General features: G+C 45.6%; 1 protein-coding gene across 2 annotated transcripts; it reads left to right on the top strand.

Moving 5' to 3' along the window:
* Nucleotides 1–2,555: 2,555 nt before the first annotated feature.
* FUS (FUS RNA binding protein) lies at nt 2,556–14,830 on the top strand. Of its 2 annotated transcripts, none has more exons than XM_012660277.1 (15): nt 2,556–2,657; nt 4,259–4,283; nt 4,375–4,526; nt 5,768–5,912; nt 6,116–6,300; nt 6,515–6,716; nt 8,360–8,394; nt 9,873–9,905; nt 12,009–12,112; nt 12,870–12,999; nt 13,259–13,360; nt 13,491–13,614; nt 13,952–14,052; nt 14,161–14,308; nt 14,630–14,830. In XM_012660277.1, exons 1-15 carry the CDS (start codon nt 2,645–2,647, stop codon nt 14,667–14,669), a joined length of 1,539 nt encoding a protein of 512 aa, XP_012515731.1. In that variant the 5' UTR covers nt 2,556–2,644; the 3' UTR covers nt 14,670–14,830. The 2 variants fall into 2 exon arrangements, with proteins under 2 accessions (XP_012515731.1, XP_012515732.1); XM_012660278.1 differs by having other exon boundaries at nt 2,570–2,657; nt 5,771–5,912.
* Nucleotides 14,831–15,313: the final 483 nt, after the last annotated feature.

Consider the following 15,313-nt stretch of genomic DNA (forward strand, 5'->3'; position numbering starts at 1 on the left):
TTTAAAAAATTAAAAGGAACATGCATGCCACACAAAATCTGTCTACAGGCTGCATTTCAAACCAGGCTGCAGCTGGGGTCTTGGGCCTCAAGGGAAATGCAAAGAAGGCCAAAGACAGAACCTTGGAGAACACTGCTGCCTATTGGGTGTGCAGAGGAAGAGAATGCAGAGGGAGGAGACAGGGAAAGGTGGGAGGGCTGGGAGCAGGGATAGCAACTAAGGAGACTTTGAGAAGTAGTGCAAGGCCCTTGTATTATGGCACTCAGGAGAAGTCCACTTAGAAGAGGTAAACCTGGAGAAATGGCTACTCGATGTAGCCTTTCAGAGGTCACAAGTTGAGCCTGCCACTTTGCCCCGAGAGTGCCCTTTCTCACCCATGCCTTTGTCTTCGCAGTTCCTTCTGCTTATTAAATCCTTTTCTCCCTTGCTGCTTGGTGAACTCCTACCTTTTCTGTAAGGCTTGGCTTCAATGTTACCATCTCTCTGTAGTGTTCTGTGGTTGTCTAGCTAATGGATGACTTACTCTGCCGGGGTTTCCACAGTCCTTGATTCCATGTTACAGCACTTACTACATTCGACTCAAGTACAGTTTGTGGTCTGTGTGTATCACCCCCATCCACCCCCTGGTCATAAGGTCCTGTGATTTAGGGACCGGATCTTTTTTTATCCTTCTCTCTCCAGTCTGCCCCATGCTTGGCACATACTATGCAGTGCTCAAGTGATGTTTGCTGAAGCGGAGGGGTTAGGAGCAGGAACTCAGAGCCAGGCTGCCTGGGTTGGGAACCTGGCTTTACCACTTTCTGTGTAGTCCTGGGCACAGCTTTTGACCTTTCTATGCCTATTTTCTCATCTGTAAAATGTAATCCTCACATCAACTTTTTGTTATGAAGAATAAAATTAATAAGTTATACTCAAAGAATTCAGAACAGTGCCTGACACTTAGTAAGCCTTATCAGTTAGCTATTATATATATTATATATCACTATTATTAAATCTTAGCTTTTTTATTAAATGTTCGCTTCATCTGTTTTGTACGCTAAAGCATCCCCAGTGCGTAGAACATAGTAGGTGCTTAATAAATATTTGTTGACTTAATGAATGAGTGATGGACTTCCTTTTGCCCTCACTGGAGAGTCACACTGCCCTTCCAATGGGAGTGGGGTGACTATTGGGGTGTTTAGGGCCAATATCGCTGAAATCAAGGGCTTAGTAGAAGTTTGTGGACAGGCCTCAGGCATAGCCCTTATTATTTCTTTAGAAAACTGCTGAATTCTCAAAGGAACTTCTGAAATCCAAGTCAAAAGTTAGGTTGGGAAGGAAAATCTGCATGGCATGTGTACCAGGAATAACCTCTTTTGTCTTACTTGTTTTGTTCAATGGTTTCAAATTGCCTTCTCCAGGCAAGGCTGATGATAGTGCAAGTTGCATATGAATTTGAATCTTACTTTTTGTCCTTGCTCTCACAGGAAGTGACAGGCGTCCAAACACCCTAAAGTGATCACGAAACCAGCAAAAGGAGTGTTTTGCAGTCACATTAACCTGGATTCGAATCACAACTCTTGACTCTTAGCTGCTCTGTAAGTCAGGGATTGTCCCTGGTCTCTCTGAGTCTCACTTTTCTTATCTATAAAATGGAGATATCTTTCTTCACAAGATTGAGATAGGAGAGAAATTATTCGTGCATTTTGAAACCACTTAAGCTTTGTATAAATGCGTTATTCTTGGGATCTCTACTGGTTCCTTGCTAGGGTTTTAGAAAAATAAAAAGTAGGTCCTTATCGGTAAAAGTCTGGAGATCCTTAATATAATGTCCACGCTCTCTGAGGCCCACGGAGGGCCTGGACTTTCCCTCCCGGCGGGTAGGCAGGGGCAAAGCCCTGAGGGTTTGGGTGAGAGCTCAGTGGGGCACCAGACTAACGCCCAGGGGTCCAAGCTAAAAATTCATGCTTTCTTTCGGGTCAAACGTCACAATCCACAAATCCCATTAAGGACTCAAGGAAAGGCAACCCCGAAACCCGGTGAAGGGAAACCGAGATGCAAGGAGAGAGAGGGTCCGCTTGTTGCCAGGGGCGGAACGTTAAAGGCAGAGAAGGAGGTTGGTGGCTGGAACGACGATGCGGCTGATACAGTGGAAGGGCAATGGAGGGCAGGAGCTCGCCATCCTGAGTGAAAGTGGGGCCCAGAGAAAGGGGCCAGCCACAGGAATTTCGGTTCCCACCCTGCGACTCCTGGCTTGGACTACAGTTCGGTCCGCTGACGCCCGGGGCCCCTCGCTCCGCCCCCAGCGGGCGATCGGACCGTACCACAGTGCCCTTACAGGGGAGCAGGTGCATCGTGGGCTGGTGCTGCAGGGGAAATAGTTATTCATCGGAAAAAGTACGATTATATGTATTATTAACGTGCTTCTTAGTTAATCTGTTTCCCTTCTGTCTGCTCAGACCCTCTATGCTTCCTGAAAGTGGTAGGATTCCAGCCCTGCTTTCCCCTGTCCTTTTGCACACTTGGTACATTCCCCCCGCGGTGCGTGGGCGGGGAGGCGTACAAAAATCTCGACGCAGGAGGCGGGGCTGCTCAGTCCTCGCGGCGTCGGTGCTCAGTGGTGTTGGAATTTTGTTGCTTGCTGGCCGAGCGCGCGTGCGCGGACATGGCCTCAAACGGTATGTAAGGGCGCGAGGCGGCGGCCGGCGCGCCGGTCCGTGGCCTCGTTCTCTGCCTGCTGGGTTTTTGATTTTCTGTGGGAGCGGGGCGGCGATCACGTGTGGGATCTCGTACCACTGTGGCGGGAAGCAGTGGAGAGGGGTGGAAGGGGGAGGCCGATGTCGCCATTTTGTTTCGCTCTTCTGGCGCTTCTCGTGCAGGGCGGGAAGTCTTCCCTTCGCAGTCTATTTACTTGAGGTGAGGGCTGGGAGGGACGCTTCTTGGTGATTTGAAGCGTGAGGTAAGGGTGGAAATTCCCGATCTCCGTACCCTAATCCTTTCCTCCTAGCCCCTCGCTCGGGCCCGCTTTGTCGCAGTGCTGCATCCGGGCACTCGGTGCGCGCACGCGCTCTGCTGGCCCCTCCCCCCTTTCTCGCAGCGCGTATGCCCCTTCCCCGCCTCGTGTTAGCCTGGCTTTTTGTCGCGAGACCCTTTGCGGAAGATTCCGGAGCCGGCGTTGCTTGTGGGCCTCGTTCCCCAGGGTCTCTCGGGAAGGGGCGGGACCGCCCCGTTCCCGCTTCGGTTGCCACGCGGCCGGAGGCGGAGGCTCGGGATTGGGACCGCGCTCCTGCTTAACGGTTTGGGGGTGGGGATCGACCAACGGACTGGGGGACCGGGCTCGAGGGTTTTCCCGCCTAAATTTCTTATTTCTGAGGTGGGAACCGGAAAGAATGGTAGCCAGAGACCACACCCTCTGCTGGTCCTTTTGCCTTTTCCTGCGGGGGAAGCGCCTCGTTTCCTGAACTGAGGGAATGAGTTCATCTCGCTAGTGACTCTTTAGTGTGGCGTTTTAAAAGCACTGTCGTTACCTGTGGTTGGCTAGGTCTCCCACAGCTGTGAGGAAGAAGGCAGGGTAGATGAGAAAAACGGCATCATTTGGAGCCACAGGGCTCGGGACTTCAGTACCGGTTGACTTTGGCCTCTTGAGGCGAGCACTTTGAAGATCTCTGCCATTTGGGGTCAAAGGGCTCTCTTGTCTTGATTGCCTGGGTTTGCACTAAAAGCTCACTTTTTCATCTCCAAGGTTGGTCAGAGGGTGAGGAATGGTCTTTTTGAGAAATTCTTGTTCTTTGGGTTTTGGTTAAGAGAGTGGAGGCCACATTCTGAACATTGCTGTCTCGGGCTTGAATTTAAACCTGCGCTACTTAGTATGTCACTTGAGGCAAATTAACTGTCTTTTGACTCCTGGTGAGCATTCTTTTCTCATAGAATGGGTGTGAAAATGAAATGTGCGTGGAATATTCCAGAGCAGTTCCTGACCTGAATTGAGTTTACAGGAAATTGTAGCTGTCCACCGACACCCTTGGTTTTTCCAATAGTTAAGGTTTCTTGATCTTTGTAAAAATTTGCATTTTCTTTGCTGTAAGAAAACTTGACTGTGATCTGAACATAGAAACTAAGATCTGCTTCTCTTCTCAACCAGTGTCTTATGGAGGAATTTATGCTCTTTCTTTCAACATAGTCTTTTTTTTTTTTTGATTTGGAGGAACAGAGTTAGCTCTGTTCCACTCTCAGAGTGATGGCTGAAAGTAATGTGATTTTTTTTTTTTTTTTTTGACAGACTATACCCAACAAGCAACCCAAAGGTGAGTGTCATTTTTGGGCTTCTAGACTTTTTAGAGGGCAAGGATGGTGAAGATATCTTTTTCTGATTGTACTGTTTTTGTTTTTCTCCAGCTATGGGGCCTACCCCACCCAGCCGGGGCAGGGCTACTCACAGCAGAGCAGTCAGCCCTATGGACAGCAGAGTTACAGTGGTTACGGCCAGTCAGACACTTCAGGCTATGGCCAGAGCAGCTATGGTGGTTCTTATGGACAGACCCAGAACAGTGAGTCTCTCAGTGGGTCACCCCGCATCTTCCTGCTTTCTGAATGTTGCTTTTCTTAAACCAGAGCAGTGCTGAAATGTTGAAGCAGTCCCATGTTTTCCGCCCCCTAACCAGTGTATGATTCTTAAAACTCCTTAGAGTCAGACCTTTCAAACAAATGTTTTTTGGTTTGTAATTGTTTCCTTTTGTTTTTGACATTTACTTTTCTTTGTTTTTTAGGGGGGAAGGAGACAGGGTTTTGCTATGTTGCCCAGGCTAGTCTTGAACTCCTGGGCTAAAGCTTCTGATCCTTCCACCCCAGCCTCCTGGTAGCTGGGATTATAGGCATGCACCACTGTGTCTGGCTTGACTTTTTACTTTTATATTTGTGCTGGACCTTTTCCTATTTCCCTTCTCAGTGGTAAAGAGGGTGTATTCCCTAAAGGAAGAGCCAGTTTTAAGCTGATTCTTTTTTTTTTTTTTTTGAGACAGAGTCTTGCTCTGTTGCCTAGGCTAGAGTGCCATGGCGTCAGCCTAGCTCACAGCAACCTCAAACTCCTGGGCTCAAGCAATCCTTCTGCCTCAGCCTCCCGAGTAGCTGGGACCGCAGGCATACGCCACCATGCCTGGCTAATTTTTTCTATATATACTTTTAGTTGTCCAGATAATTTTTCTATTTTTAGTAGAGATGGAGTCTCTTGCTCAGGTGGGTCTCGAACTTCTGACCTCGAGTTATCCTCCTGCCTCGGCATCCCGGAGTGCTAGGATTATAGGAGTGAGCCACCACGCCTGGCCTTAAGCTGATTCTTAAGAAGAGAAATGGTTTGCATAAACATGTTTGAAGCCAGGCTACCATGTATCAGGTGATAACGCAAGAAGGTGGAATTTGCTCAAAGGTTCTGAAGTGTGAATAACTAATGTGGGTTGTTTTGTATGTAGTGTACATATACTAGCGCATTAAAGTGCTGTTAATAAATAAGGATCTTTTGGGTTGTGATTAGGGGGTCGCCCTGGAGCCTGGCTTTGGGATAGGGAGGATGAAATTGGAACTGTCCTAAAGTGTCAGTATGAGTTAAAGCATTAACCTTAGAGTTTAAAAGAAGGGTAACCTCTTTTACTATGAATTGCAAGATTAATAGCTTCTAAGAGGCTGACTTTTCAAGTATCGGTGAATATTAGCTAATATATGTTTTCTTCAACCCATTCCTTGCCTTTTTTCTTTCCTCATAGCTTCAGTGACTCCCTTTTTCTTTTCCTTGTAGCAGGCTATAGCACTCCGTCAACTCCCCAGGGATATGGCTCAACTGGTGGCTATGGCAGTAGCCAGAGTTCCCAGTCGTCTTATGGGCAGCAGTCCTCCTACCCTGGCTATGGCCAACAGCCGGCTCCCAGCAGCACCTCGGGAAGGTAAGGTGTTGTGGGGGCAAGGCTTGAAAGATTAGGGGTGAATTGATATGGAATGATGAAGTGACCAGCAATAGGAGCAATTATGAGGTATGGATTGGAGGTGGTGGAGTCTGCATTGGGTACAGCGAAATGGGATGTAGTAAAGGTGAAAGAAAGGTTTGGGCATGCTGGGGTTATGATCCTTTGCTTTTTGTTTCTCTTAGTTACAGTAGCAGTTCCCAGAGCAGCAGCTATGGACAGCCCCCAAGCGGGGGCTATGGCCAGCAGTCTGGCTATGGTGGACAGCAACAAAGCTACGGGCAGCAGCAAAGCTCCTATAATCCCCCTCAGGGCTATGGACAGCAGAGCCAGTACAACAGTAGCAGTGGTGGCGGAGGGGGTGGTGGAGGTGAGACAGTGTCTTCAGCTTTTGCTAATACCTGTTTTCTATAAGGATTTGTATTCTGTTTGGCCCGTGTCCTAAAAGGGTTGCTTTCTTGTTTCCTAGCTCTCTTTGTAATTTCTATTGTCCTTTATCTTCTGGGACTGATGAACCCTTCTTAGTGCTACTTTACAGTCTTTTTTTCTTTGTTGTTGTTAAAGCATTCTTTTTTTCCTGACAGGTAACTATGGCCAAGATCAGTCCTCCCTGAGTGGTGGCGGTGGTGGTTATGGCAGTCAGGACCAGAGTGGTGGCGGCTACGGGGGAGGCCAGCAGGACCGTGGGGGCCGCGGCAGGGGCGGTGGCGGTGGTTACAACCGCAGCACTGGTGGCTATGAACCCAGAGGTCGTGGAGGTGGCCGTGGAGGCAGAGGTGGCATGGGGTAGGTGTCTTGTGAGCCAGGGAGTATGTTTTGTGGGGAGGGTCGGGGGTTGCATGAATCTCCCCTAAAGCCAGTCCCTAGTACATTGTTTAGTATTCTCGTTGTCTAGGGATCTGTGAGGGCTCTGATTTGGAGGCAGTGACTTTCTTTGTACATCCCTGTTTTATTTTTGTGAGAATTTGGGAGCCTGAACTCTCCCATCCACACCACTGAATAGAGATTTGAGTATTGATGCTTTTATTTCCAAAGAAAAAATACATAGATATGTATGGACTGGAGTCATTGATACCCTAGGCAAGAAACATGGAAGTAAAGACTTCTTTCTCTGCAAGGGAAACCGATGATCCCACTCCTGGGAAATAGTAGGAAAACTTGGTATGTGTATTCCCATGTGTCCTCTAAGGGAGTTGGTAATGTTAACCTGACTTCAGCTTCCAGGAATTGGCTATTCTGTAGTCACTTGAATCCATGAGCTTGATTTGCACTAATTTGACTGACATTGATTTTGTGTGTGACTTGGTTTATGGGGTCATCTGACTGAAGTGTGCAGACCTTTTGGGCAAAAGTACTCCTGACAGTGGTATCCCACCTATTTGTTCCACTGTCTTGCTTTTCCCTGGTTACTTAAAAAACGTCAGCTTGTCCAAGTGGACCTTCTTTCCTTTCTTCCCGCTGAAGTTGACTTGAAGTAAAACCTTTATACTTACCTGGTAGGGGAGATGCCATGATCATGAAGTGAAACCTAGATTTGATGTTAAGACAGTCGTCAAATCTGTTGGTAAATATGATCTGAAGGACCCTACTCTGTCTCCCTTGAAAAAGGGGAGGATTGTCCGTGTTACTCCTTTTTGGAAAAAGTAGGTTTTTTAAATGAGTTTGTATATGGTAAGTATTCAGGGGTGGGTGGGGGCAATCTCAAAAACGTACAAAAATAAGGAAAACTCTGTTGTGTGCGTGTGTTTAATGCAAAACTTTAAAAAGAAAAACAACTGTTATGTGACTGTTAACTTGCTCTGCATTTTATGTGCCACAGGTATGAAAGGTGACATTGCAAAATACTCCGCTCTTCTCGCAGTGTAGAAGGGGTGACCCCGGGGGAGGGGGAAAATCAAAAACAGCTCAGTAGTTAGGACAGGCTTAGCTAAGTTTGTCTCGCTTTAAGGGGAATTGCCTTTGGTTTTGACTTTTTATGGAATGGGGTTGGGTGTGCTTGCTGCTTTCAAAGCAAAAATCACAAAAATGTGTTCAGGGCTACCCCAGCCTGGTGTGAAATGTCTTCTGGGTAAATTGGGGGTAGGGTTTTTAAACCACCTACTGGTTGTCAACCACTCGCGACAAGAGGAAAAAAACATCTGCTACATCGGAAGAAGGACCAAGGAAAATGGGTCATTTTTTTCCAGAGGAAATAGGCATATCTTTTAAAGCAAAATCTTTAATAACTGTGTCTGAGAAATTGCACACGTGTGTGTGACATGCTCAAAGGTCAGACAAGGGGTGGTCAGGAAGGGATGTATTTTAGTAGCCACTTGTATCTTTTTCCAAAAACACCTACCCATGTTTGGGGAATGTTAAACAAAATCAAAAAACACCCGTTTGTAGCCGTTGGAAGCTTCATGTCCTTTCTTCTAACTTGTCTTCTCCAGCGGAAGTGACCGTGGTGGCTTCAATAAATTTGGTGGTAAGTGAACAGAGTTTCCAAAATTCCCAACTCCCAGCAATGCTTTGTCTGATTGTTCATTTGCAGATGTCTTAGCGTGTTAATTTAAGTGTCAAAGGTTTTGAAGTGTCCAGAACCACCTCCAGAAAGGGGTGGGGTAGAATGCCACCTGCTGCCAGATGTGTGCTAATCTGGAGGCAGGCAGGGATAAGACTCAGCAGTCGTCTGGTACCAAATTGGTTTGACCCAGGTTAATAATGAGGTGTCTAGTAGGCCTCTGACAGGGGTGTTGCCACACCTGGCACTTAGTGACCGCCACCATGAGAAACTGGAGAGTGTGTGCTGGAACACATGGTGCCAAGTTGGCTTTAGGATCCTTTTGATCATTGTGTCCAAGGCTAGTTTGTGTGTCCGTGTGTATGACAACCTCCAAATGTTTTAATTCTGGGAGAGGGATGTGAAATAATTGCCCTGCCCTGAGGATGGCGAAGTTGGTATATATTTATATATTAAGTACTGAATGGTGTCAATGCAATTTTACATATATGGACTTAGATGGGCAAATAGAAACTAGCTCTGGGAAGGAAGGTGTGGACTACTTCAAGAAAGATTGGGAGCATGTGTGGCTCATGGGAAATAACCAGGTCTTAAACAGCACAAACTGAATTCATGGAAAAAATGGCAAATTTGAGAAGTCTCCCAGTAAGCTGGAACTTTTCTGGTTTGGTTAACTAACAAAAGGTTTCATGATTTGTCTCAACATTTAAAGCCAAAGGCTTGGGTTCATGACTTAGGTGTCATTGCGTGTGGGTAAAATATTTATATATGGCAAATTCAGATGAACATTGGTCAAAGACGGTCTCTGGGAAAAAAGTAGAGGCTGCATTATGGAAATAAGATTTCTGGTCTGTTTCCTGGGATATGCTTTAAAAATACAATAGCTATTATGTATGTTTTTTATTTTCATGTGATTGGGAAAACATAACATGGTTTTAAGAATGGTTTCTAAAAATGAAATTAAAAATTGTTCTACGAGGGATAAGTGTCTTTGGTGTTAAAGTTTGGAGAAACTGGATGGATGCACATCACATTGCTGGTGGTGAGCCCATATCTCTCTGGGGTGAGAGAACAGGGCCAAGCTATGAGTTGGTTTGTTAACTTTAATGGGTCTACCCCCCTCCCCCCATCTGTGCTGAGGACATTTCCCAGCCTGAGCTGGGGGAGGCAGCATTTTCTGAAGTGTGGAGTTGTCCCTATGGGGACTCAAGTTACAGATCTTAAGAAAAGGGGCCTGTGTCTTCCCCAGCCCTGCCCTAGGATTTTCTCCTCTGGGCAGGCAACCCAGGACAGGATTTGGAGTCAGGCTGTGAGCACTTACCTGATATTTTACAAGAATTTGGATTTAGTGTTAATTTTTTCTCTGTTTTTTCCTGTTGACTAACGGCTCCTCTTTTCCTTGTTTTTTTTGTTTTTGTTTTCTTTTTTCCATGTCACTTAAGGCCCTCGGGACCAAGGATCACGTCATGACTCCGGTGAGTACATAGGTGGCACAAAAGAGTGGCTGAAGTGGTGTTAAGACTCTTCCTGGATATTCTTTGAAACTAAAAAATGGAAACTGAAAACAACGGGTAGATTAGAGAGAGTTTAGGTGTAACTTTAGTTGGCACTGGTTCATAAATGACTGTATATCAGGAATAATCTGGTTTGTGGGTTCCTACCTCAGCAGCTTAGAAGGCTGGGATGAGCCCGAGAATCGGTATTTCTTTTTTTTTTTTTTTTAGACAAAGGCCAGTCTCACTCTCTTGCCTGGAGCGAGTGCCATGGCGTCAGCCTAGCTCACAGCAACCTCAAACTCCTGGGCTCAAGCGATCCTTCTGCCTCAGCCTCCCGAGTAGCTGGGACTACAGGCATGCGCCACCATGCCCAGCTAATTTTTTCTATATATTTTTAGTTGGCCGATTAATTTCTTTCTAATTTTAGTAGAGACGGGGGTCTCACTCTTGCTCAGGCTGGTCTCGAACTCCTGAGCTCAAACAGTCTGCCCGCCTCGGCCTCCCAGAGTGCTAGGATTACAGGCGTGAGCCACCGCGCCTGACCTGGGAGAATTGGTATTTCTAAGTCCCAGGTGATGCTCATGCATCTGTGGACCACACTCCAGAGCTGTTGATTTAAAGCAGTAATTTTTTAAAAATGTAAATCATGTCAAATTGGTGAATAAAACTAGTGAACAAAAGACCCGATAGCATTACACATAAGGAGAAGCATTTAATGAATCTTTTGTTTTGAGGGTATTCATGTTTGTGTACTAGATTTTAATGTAAAATGGGTTTCTTCAGTTGAAAGTTGATGTACTTTTGTTGTGTCATCTCAGGCAGTTAACTTTTTTTTATGAGACAGAGTCTCACTCTGTTGCCCATGCTTGAGTGCCGTGGCATCAGCCCAACTCACAGCAACCTCAAACTTCTGGGCTTAAGCAATCCTACTGCCTCGGCCTCCCGAGTAGCTGGGACTACAGGCATACGCCACCATGCCTGGCTAATTTTTTTTTTATATGTATTTTTAGTTGTTTGGCTAATTTCTTTCTATTTTTAATAGAGATGGGGTCTCGCTGTTGCTCAGGCTGATCTTGAACTCCTGACCTCAAGCCATCCTCCCACCTTGGCCTCCTAGAGTGCTAGGATTACAGGCATGAGCCACCGTGTCCAGCCTCAGGCAGTTAACTCTTTTTTTTTTTTGAGACAGAGTCTCACTCTCTTGCCTGGCGCGAGTGCCATGGCGTCAGCCTAGCTCACAGCAACCTCAAACTCCTGGGCTCAAGTAATCCTACTGTCTCAGCCTCCCGGGTAGCTGGGACCACAGGCACGCGCCACCTACATATATTTTTAGCTGTCCAATTAATTTCTTTCCATTTTTTGGTAGAGACAGGGTCTCGCTCTTGCTCAGGCTGGTCTCGAACTCCTGAGCTCAGAACGATCTGCCCGCCTCGGCCTCCCAGAGTGCTAGGATTACAGGTGTGAGCCACCGCGCCCGGCCAGGCAGTTAACTCTTGACACCTGGTTTCTGTACAGTGTATTAACATGTTTCGAAGGGTAGCTGTAAAACTAAATGTAAAATTTATGAACATGGCTAGCATACAAGCTCTTAAATATTAAAATACATGAACTGCCATGTGAATTGCATTTAACTTACGCTAGTTTTGAGTCCGGGGCCTCGTGAAGCGTATGTAACTCACACATCCCTTTACCTTGGATGCCACATGAACTATTTTTCAAGTTGCATCTAACTCATATGGAAAATAATAAAAAATAACATTTTTCATTAAATTAGAAAAGATCATTGTGTTTTTGAAGTTTTTATTCTATTTTCGTGATAAAACATTGGCCCCAAGGGAAAAAATTATTTTTCCTAGTGTGGCAGTCAATGTGTTACATTATCTAACCTAAACCAAAATGTTACTGTTGCTGATAAATAAGTCCTTTTGATGAGTATTTCCCCCTTGAAGCTTAATGTCAAGTGTTTCTTAGATTGGGTCACCTGTTTTACATTTTCTTTACCATTGCTTTCTCTTTACTTTTTTTTTGTTTTGTTTTATCCTCACTCTTCAAATTTACATTTCTTCTATGTTCAACAAGCAGAACAGGATAATTCAGACAACAACACCATCTTCGTGCAAGGCCTGGGGGAGAATGTTACAATTGAGTCTGTGGCTGATTACTTCAAACAGATTGGTATTATTAAGGTATTTGTGGATCAGAATGGGTGCTTTCTGTAAGTGTTGCAGGCTTTTGGATTTCACACATTAGTAAAAATAGGTCTTAATGGTTGCCAGAAGTGAAAACAAAAGTCCTTAATGGTTGTTGTCAGCTTAATTTGTTGAGGAAAGCCCATTAGCTGTGTTTTTTGTTTGTTTGTTTTTGAGACAGGGTCTTGCTGTTTCTAGGGCTATCAGTGGTGGCATCCTACTCATCCTAGCTCCTGGGCTCACTTATCCTCCTGCCTCAGCCTCCTGAATAGCTAGGACCATGGGAGTATGCCACCATGCCCAGCTAATTTTTCTATTTATTTTTTGTAGAGATGAGGTCTCACAATATTGTTTAAGCTGGTCTCAGCTCACTCCTGGGGCTCAAGGGATTCTCCCATCTTGGCCTCCCAAAGTGCTGGGATTATAGGCCATAAACCACTGCACTCAGCTGCTGTTGCTGTGTTCTGAATAAAGCCTGCCTTCACACAAAAGTATAGTTGATAAGGGAGTGCCCTGAACTCCTCCTGGATTTGTGCTCCATATGATAATTTTTAGTTTTACCTTTTAGCATTGAAGTGAGAAAACAGTTTTTAGACCATGATTTTAATTCAGCATATGTGTGAGATAGGGTGAAGTAACTGAGAAGAGGGGAGCTGAACTTTGGGAATGATTTAAACTCAAGTTCTAGAGGAGGAGGATGGAAGGTTGTACTATAGCCTCTAAATGTAATGTTAACTAATTTTCTTTTTCTCAGACAAACAAGAAAACAGGACAGCCCATGATTAATTTGTACACAGACAGGGAAACTGGCAAGCTGAAGGGAGAGGCAACGGTTTCTTTCGATGACCCACCTTCTGCTAAGGCAGCTATTGACTGGTTTGATGGTATGTATGAGAAAGCTAGTGGAGGTGCAGGTGGGGATAGAGTAATTAGCCTTAGAGAGTAGGCCACATTTTGAGGGTTCTTTTGTGTCTTCCAACACTTAATTTAGCTGCAAATTCAGTATAGTCTCTTTTGCTTATGTCTCATTAGATTTTAAACCTTTTTAGGAAGGTAGTCTTAGATTGTATGAAATGTGTATTTGGATCCAGAGATCTTGAATCAAAAGTTCGTTTTTAAAAAATGCCTCCTTTATTTCTTTAGGTAAGGAATTCTCTGGGAATCCTATCAAGGTCTCATTTGCTACGCGCCGAGCTGACTTCAATCGGGGTGGTGGCAATGGTCGTGGAGGCCGAGGGCGAGGAGGTGAGTTCTATCTGCTGGTGGTACGAAAAGAGGTGATGGGGAGAGTGCAAAGATGGTAGGGGGTTACACAGAAAAGGTCAGGTTAACCAAACTTGGAAGGGAAGCACACCCATACTTGTATCTACGCTAGGACCCATGGGCCGTGGAGGCTATGGAGGTGGTGGCAGTGGTGGTGGTGGCCGAGGAGGATTCCCCAGTGGAGGTGGTGGCGGTGGAGGACAGCAACGAGCTGGGGACTGGAAGTGTCCTAATCCGTGAGTGAAAGTTAATTTTTTTCTTAGTTTTCTTACGTGTGCCTTTTGATATTACGGTAGAGTTGTGTGGGTGTTTATTCTAAACTAATAAATGTCAGGGCCACGTTGTTGGGGGCAGATGTAGATGAGAGCTTACCTGAGTAAGGTCAGTATAGTGGGAAAGGTAATTGACTGGGTTCAGTAATTACAGTTTCTGTTCCTGGTTCTGCTTGCGAGAAGCAAGTCTTTCTGAGGACTCAGTTTCGTCACTGTATCTCTAAGATCACTGGATTTGTTCCTAATTCTAGGCCTTGCCTACTCCCCATTCCTCCAAACTAATTGTCTTCCTTCTCCTCAGTACATGTGAGAACATGAACTTCTCTTGGAGGAATGAATGCAACCAGTGTAAGGCCCCTAAACCAGATGGCCCAGGAGGTGGACCAGGAGGCTCTCATATGGGTAAGAGAGAGTCAACGCTTCATTTTTAAGTCCTTAATTTTTAAGCAATAAGGCTATGGGGAAGGTAGAAGGTTGGGGTTATGATTGATCATATTTCTTTTGTCCTAGGGGGTAACTATGGAGATGATCGTCGTGGTGGCAGAGGAGGCTATGATCGAGGCGGCTACCGGGGCCGTGGTGGGGACCGTGGGGGCTTCCGAGGGGGCCGGGGTGGTGGGGACAGAGGCGGCTTTGGCCCTGGCAAGATGGACTCTAGGTGAGTAAGACTTTAAATTGAAGTAAAAGTAGAGCAGTTGAACAGAGGCCATGGGATAACAAGGTTTTATTGAGAAAGTGGTTTCATTTGAGGGCTAGATTGGAAAGACCTGAGATTGTAAACTAGAGTAGGGAGGGAGGGAAGGCAAATTATCTCGGGGGAGCAATCTGTAGACCCATGCTACTTACAGAGATGAGACATTTGGTTGATTGGGTAGGAGGGGCAGGTAGGATATCTGGGGGTTGTGTGTGTGTGCGCGTGGGGTGGATGGAGAGGCTGGTAACTCAAACCTAATGGATACCTTTTTTTCCTTTTTTCCAGGGGTGAGCACAGACAGGATCGCAGGGAGAGGCCGTATTAGCCTGGCTCCTGAGGTTCTGGAACAGCTTTTCTTCCTGTACCCAGTGTTACCCTTGTTATTTTGTAACCTTCAATTCGTGATCACCCATGGGTTTTTTGTGTCGGACTACGTAATTGTAACCATACCTCTGGTTCCCATTAAAAACCATCGTTTTAGTTAAATTTTGTTCCTTTTCCCCCTCTTCAGTCTCCTGGAGGATTGATGTCCGGGTCAGGAATGTGGGGAGTTTTCCTCTTTCAGATCCTCCTGCCCAGCAGGAACTGGAATAATTTGTCCTGCCCAGCAGGAACTGGAATAAAGTGTTTGATACTTGATCCAGGGGAGAAAAGATCAAGTGGTATCCTTAAGAGTAGAGATTAAACTTCAATGTCATGGCAAATTGGACGTATAAAAGAGATAAATGGACACATGATGTCATGAGTGTTGCCCCAAATTTGCCCAACGGTGGGAGTTTTTCTTTACCACATTTATTTGCATATTGGTTTTAGTTTATTATTTGTAGGAGTTTTACCCTTTTTAGGAGCTTTTACCTGTTTTGACACATTGCTAAGGGTGAGGCTCAAACGAGTTTGGTTTGTTGGGGACAGTATTCAGATCTGAACATGATGAAGAGCACTTAACCAGCCATATTGGGTCTTTCACAG

This window comes from Propithecus coquereli, unplaced genomic scaffold, assembly GCF_000956105.1.
Source record: "Propithecus coquereli isolate 6110/MARCELLA unplaced genomic scaffold, Pcoq_1.0 Scaffold66, whole genome shotgun sequence".
NCBI classification, from domain to species: Eukaryota; Metazoa; Chordata; class Mammalia; order Primates; family Indriidae; genus Propithecus; species Propithecus coquereli.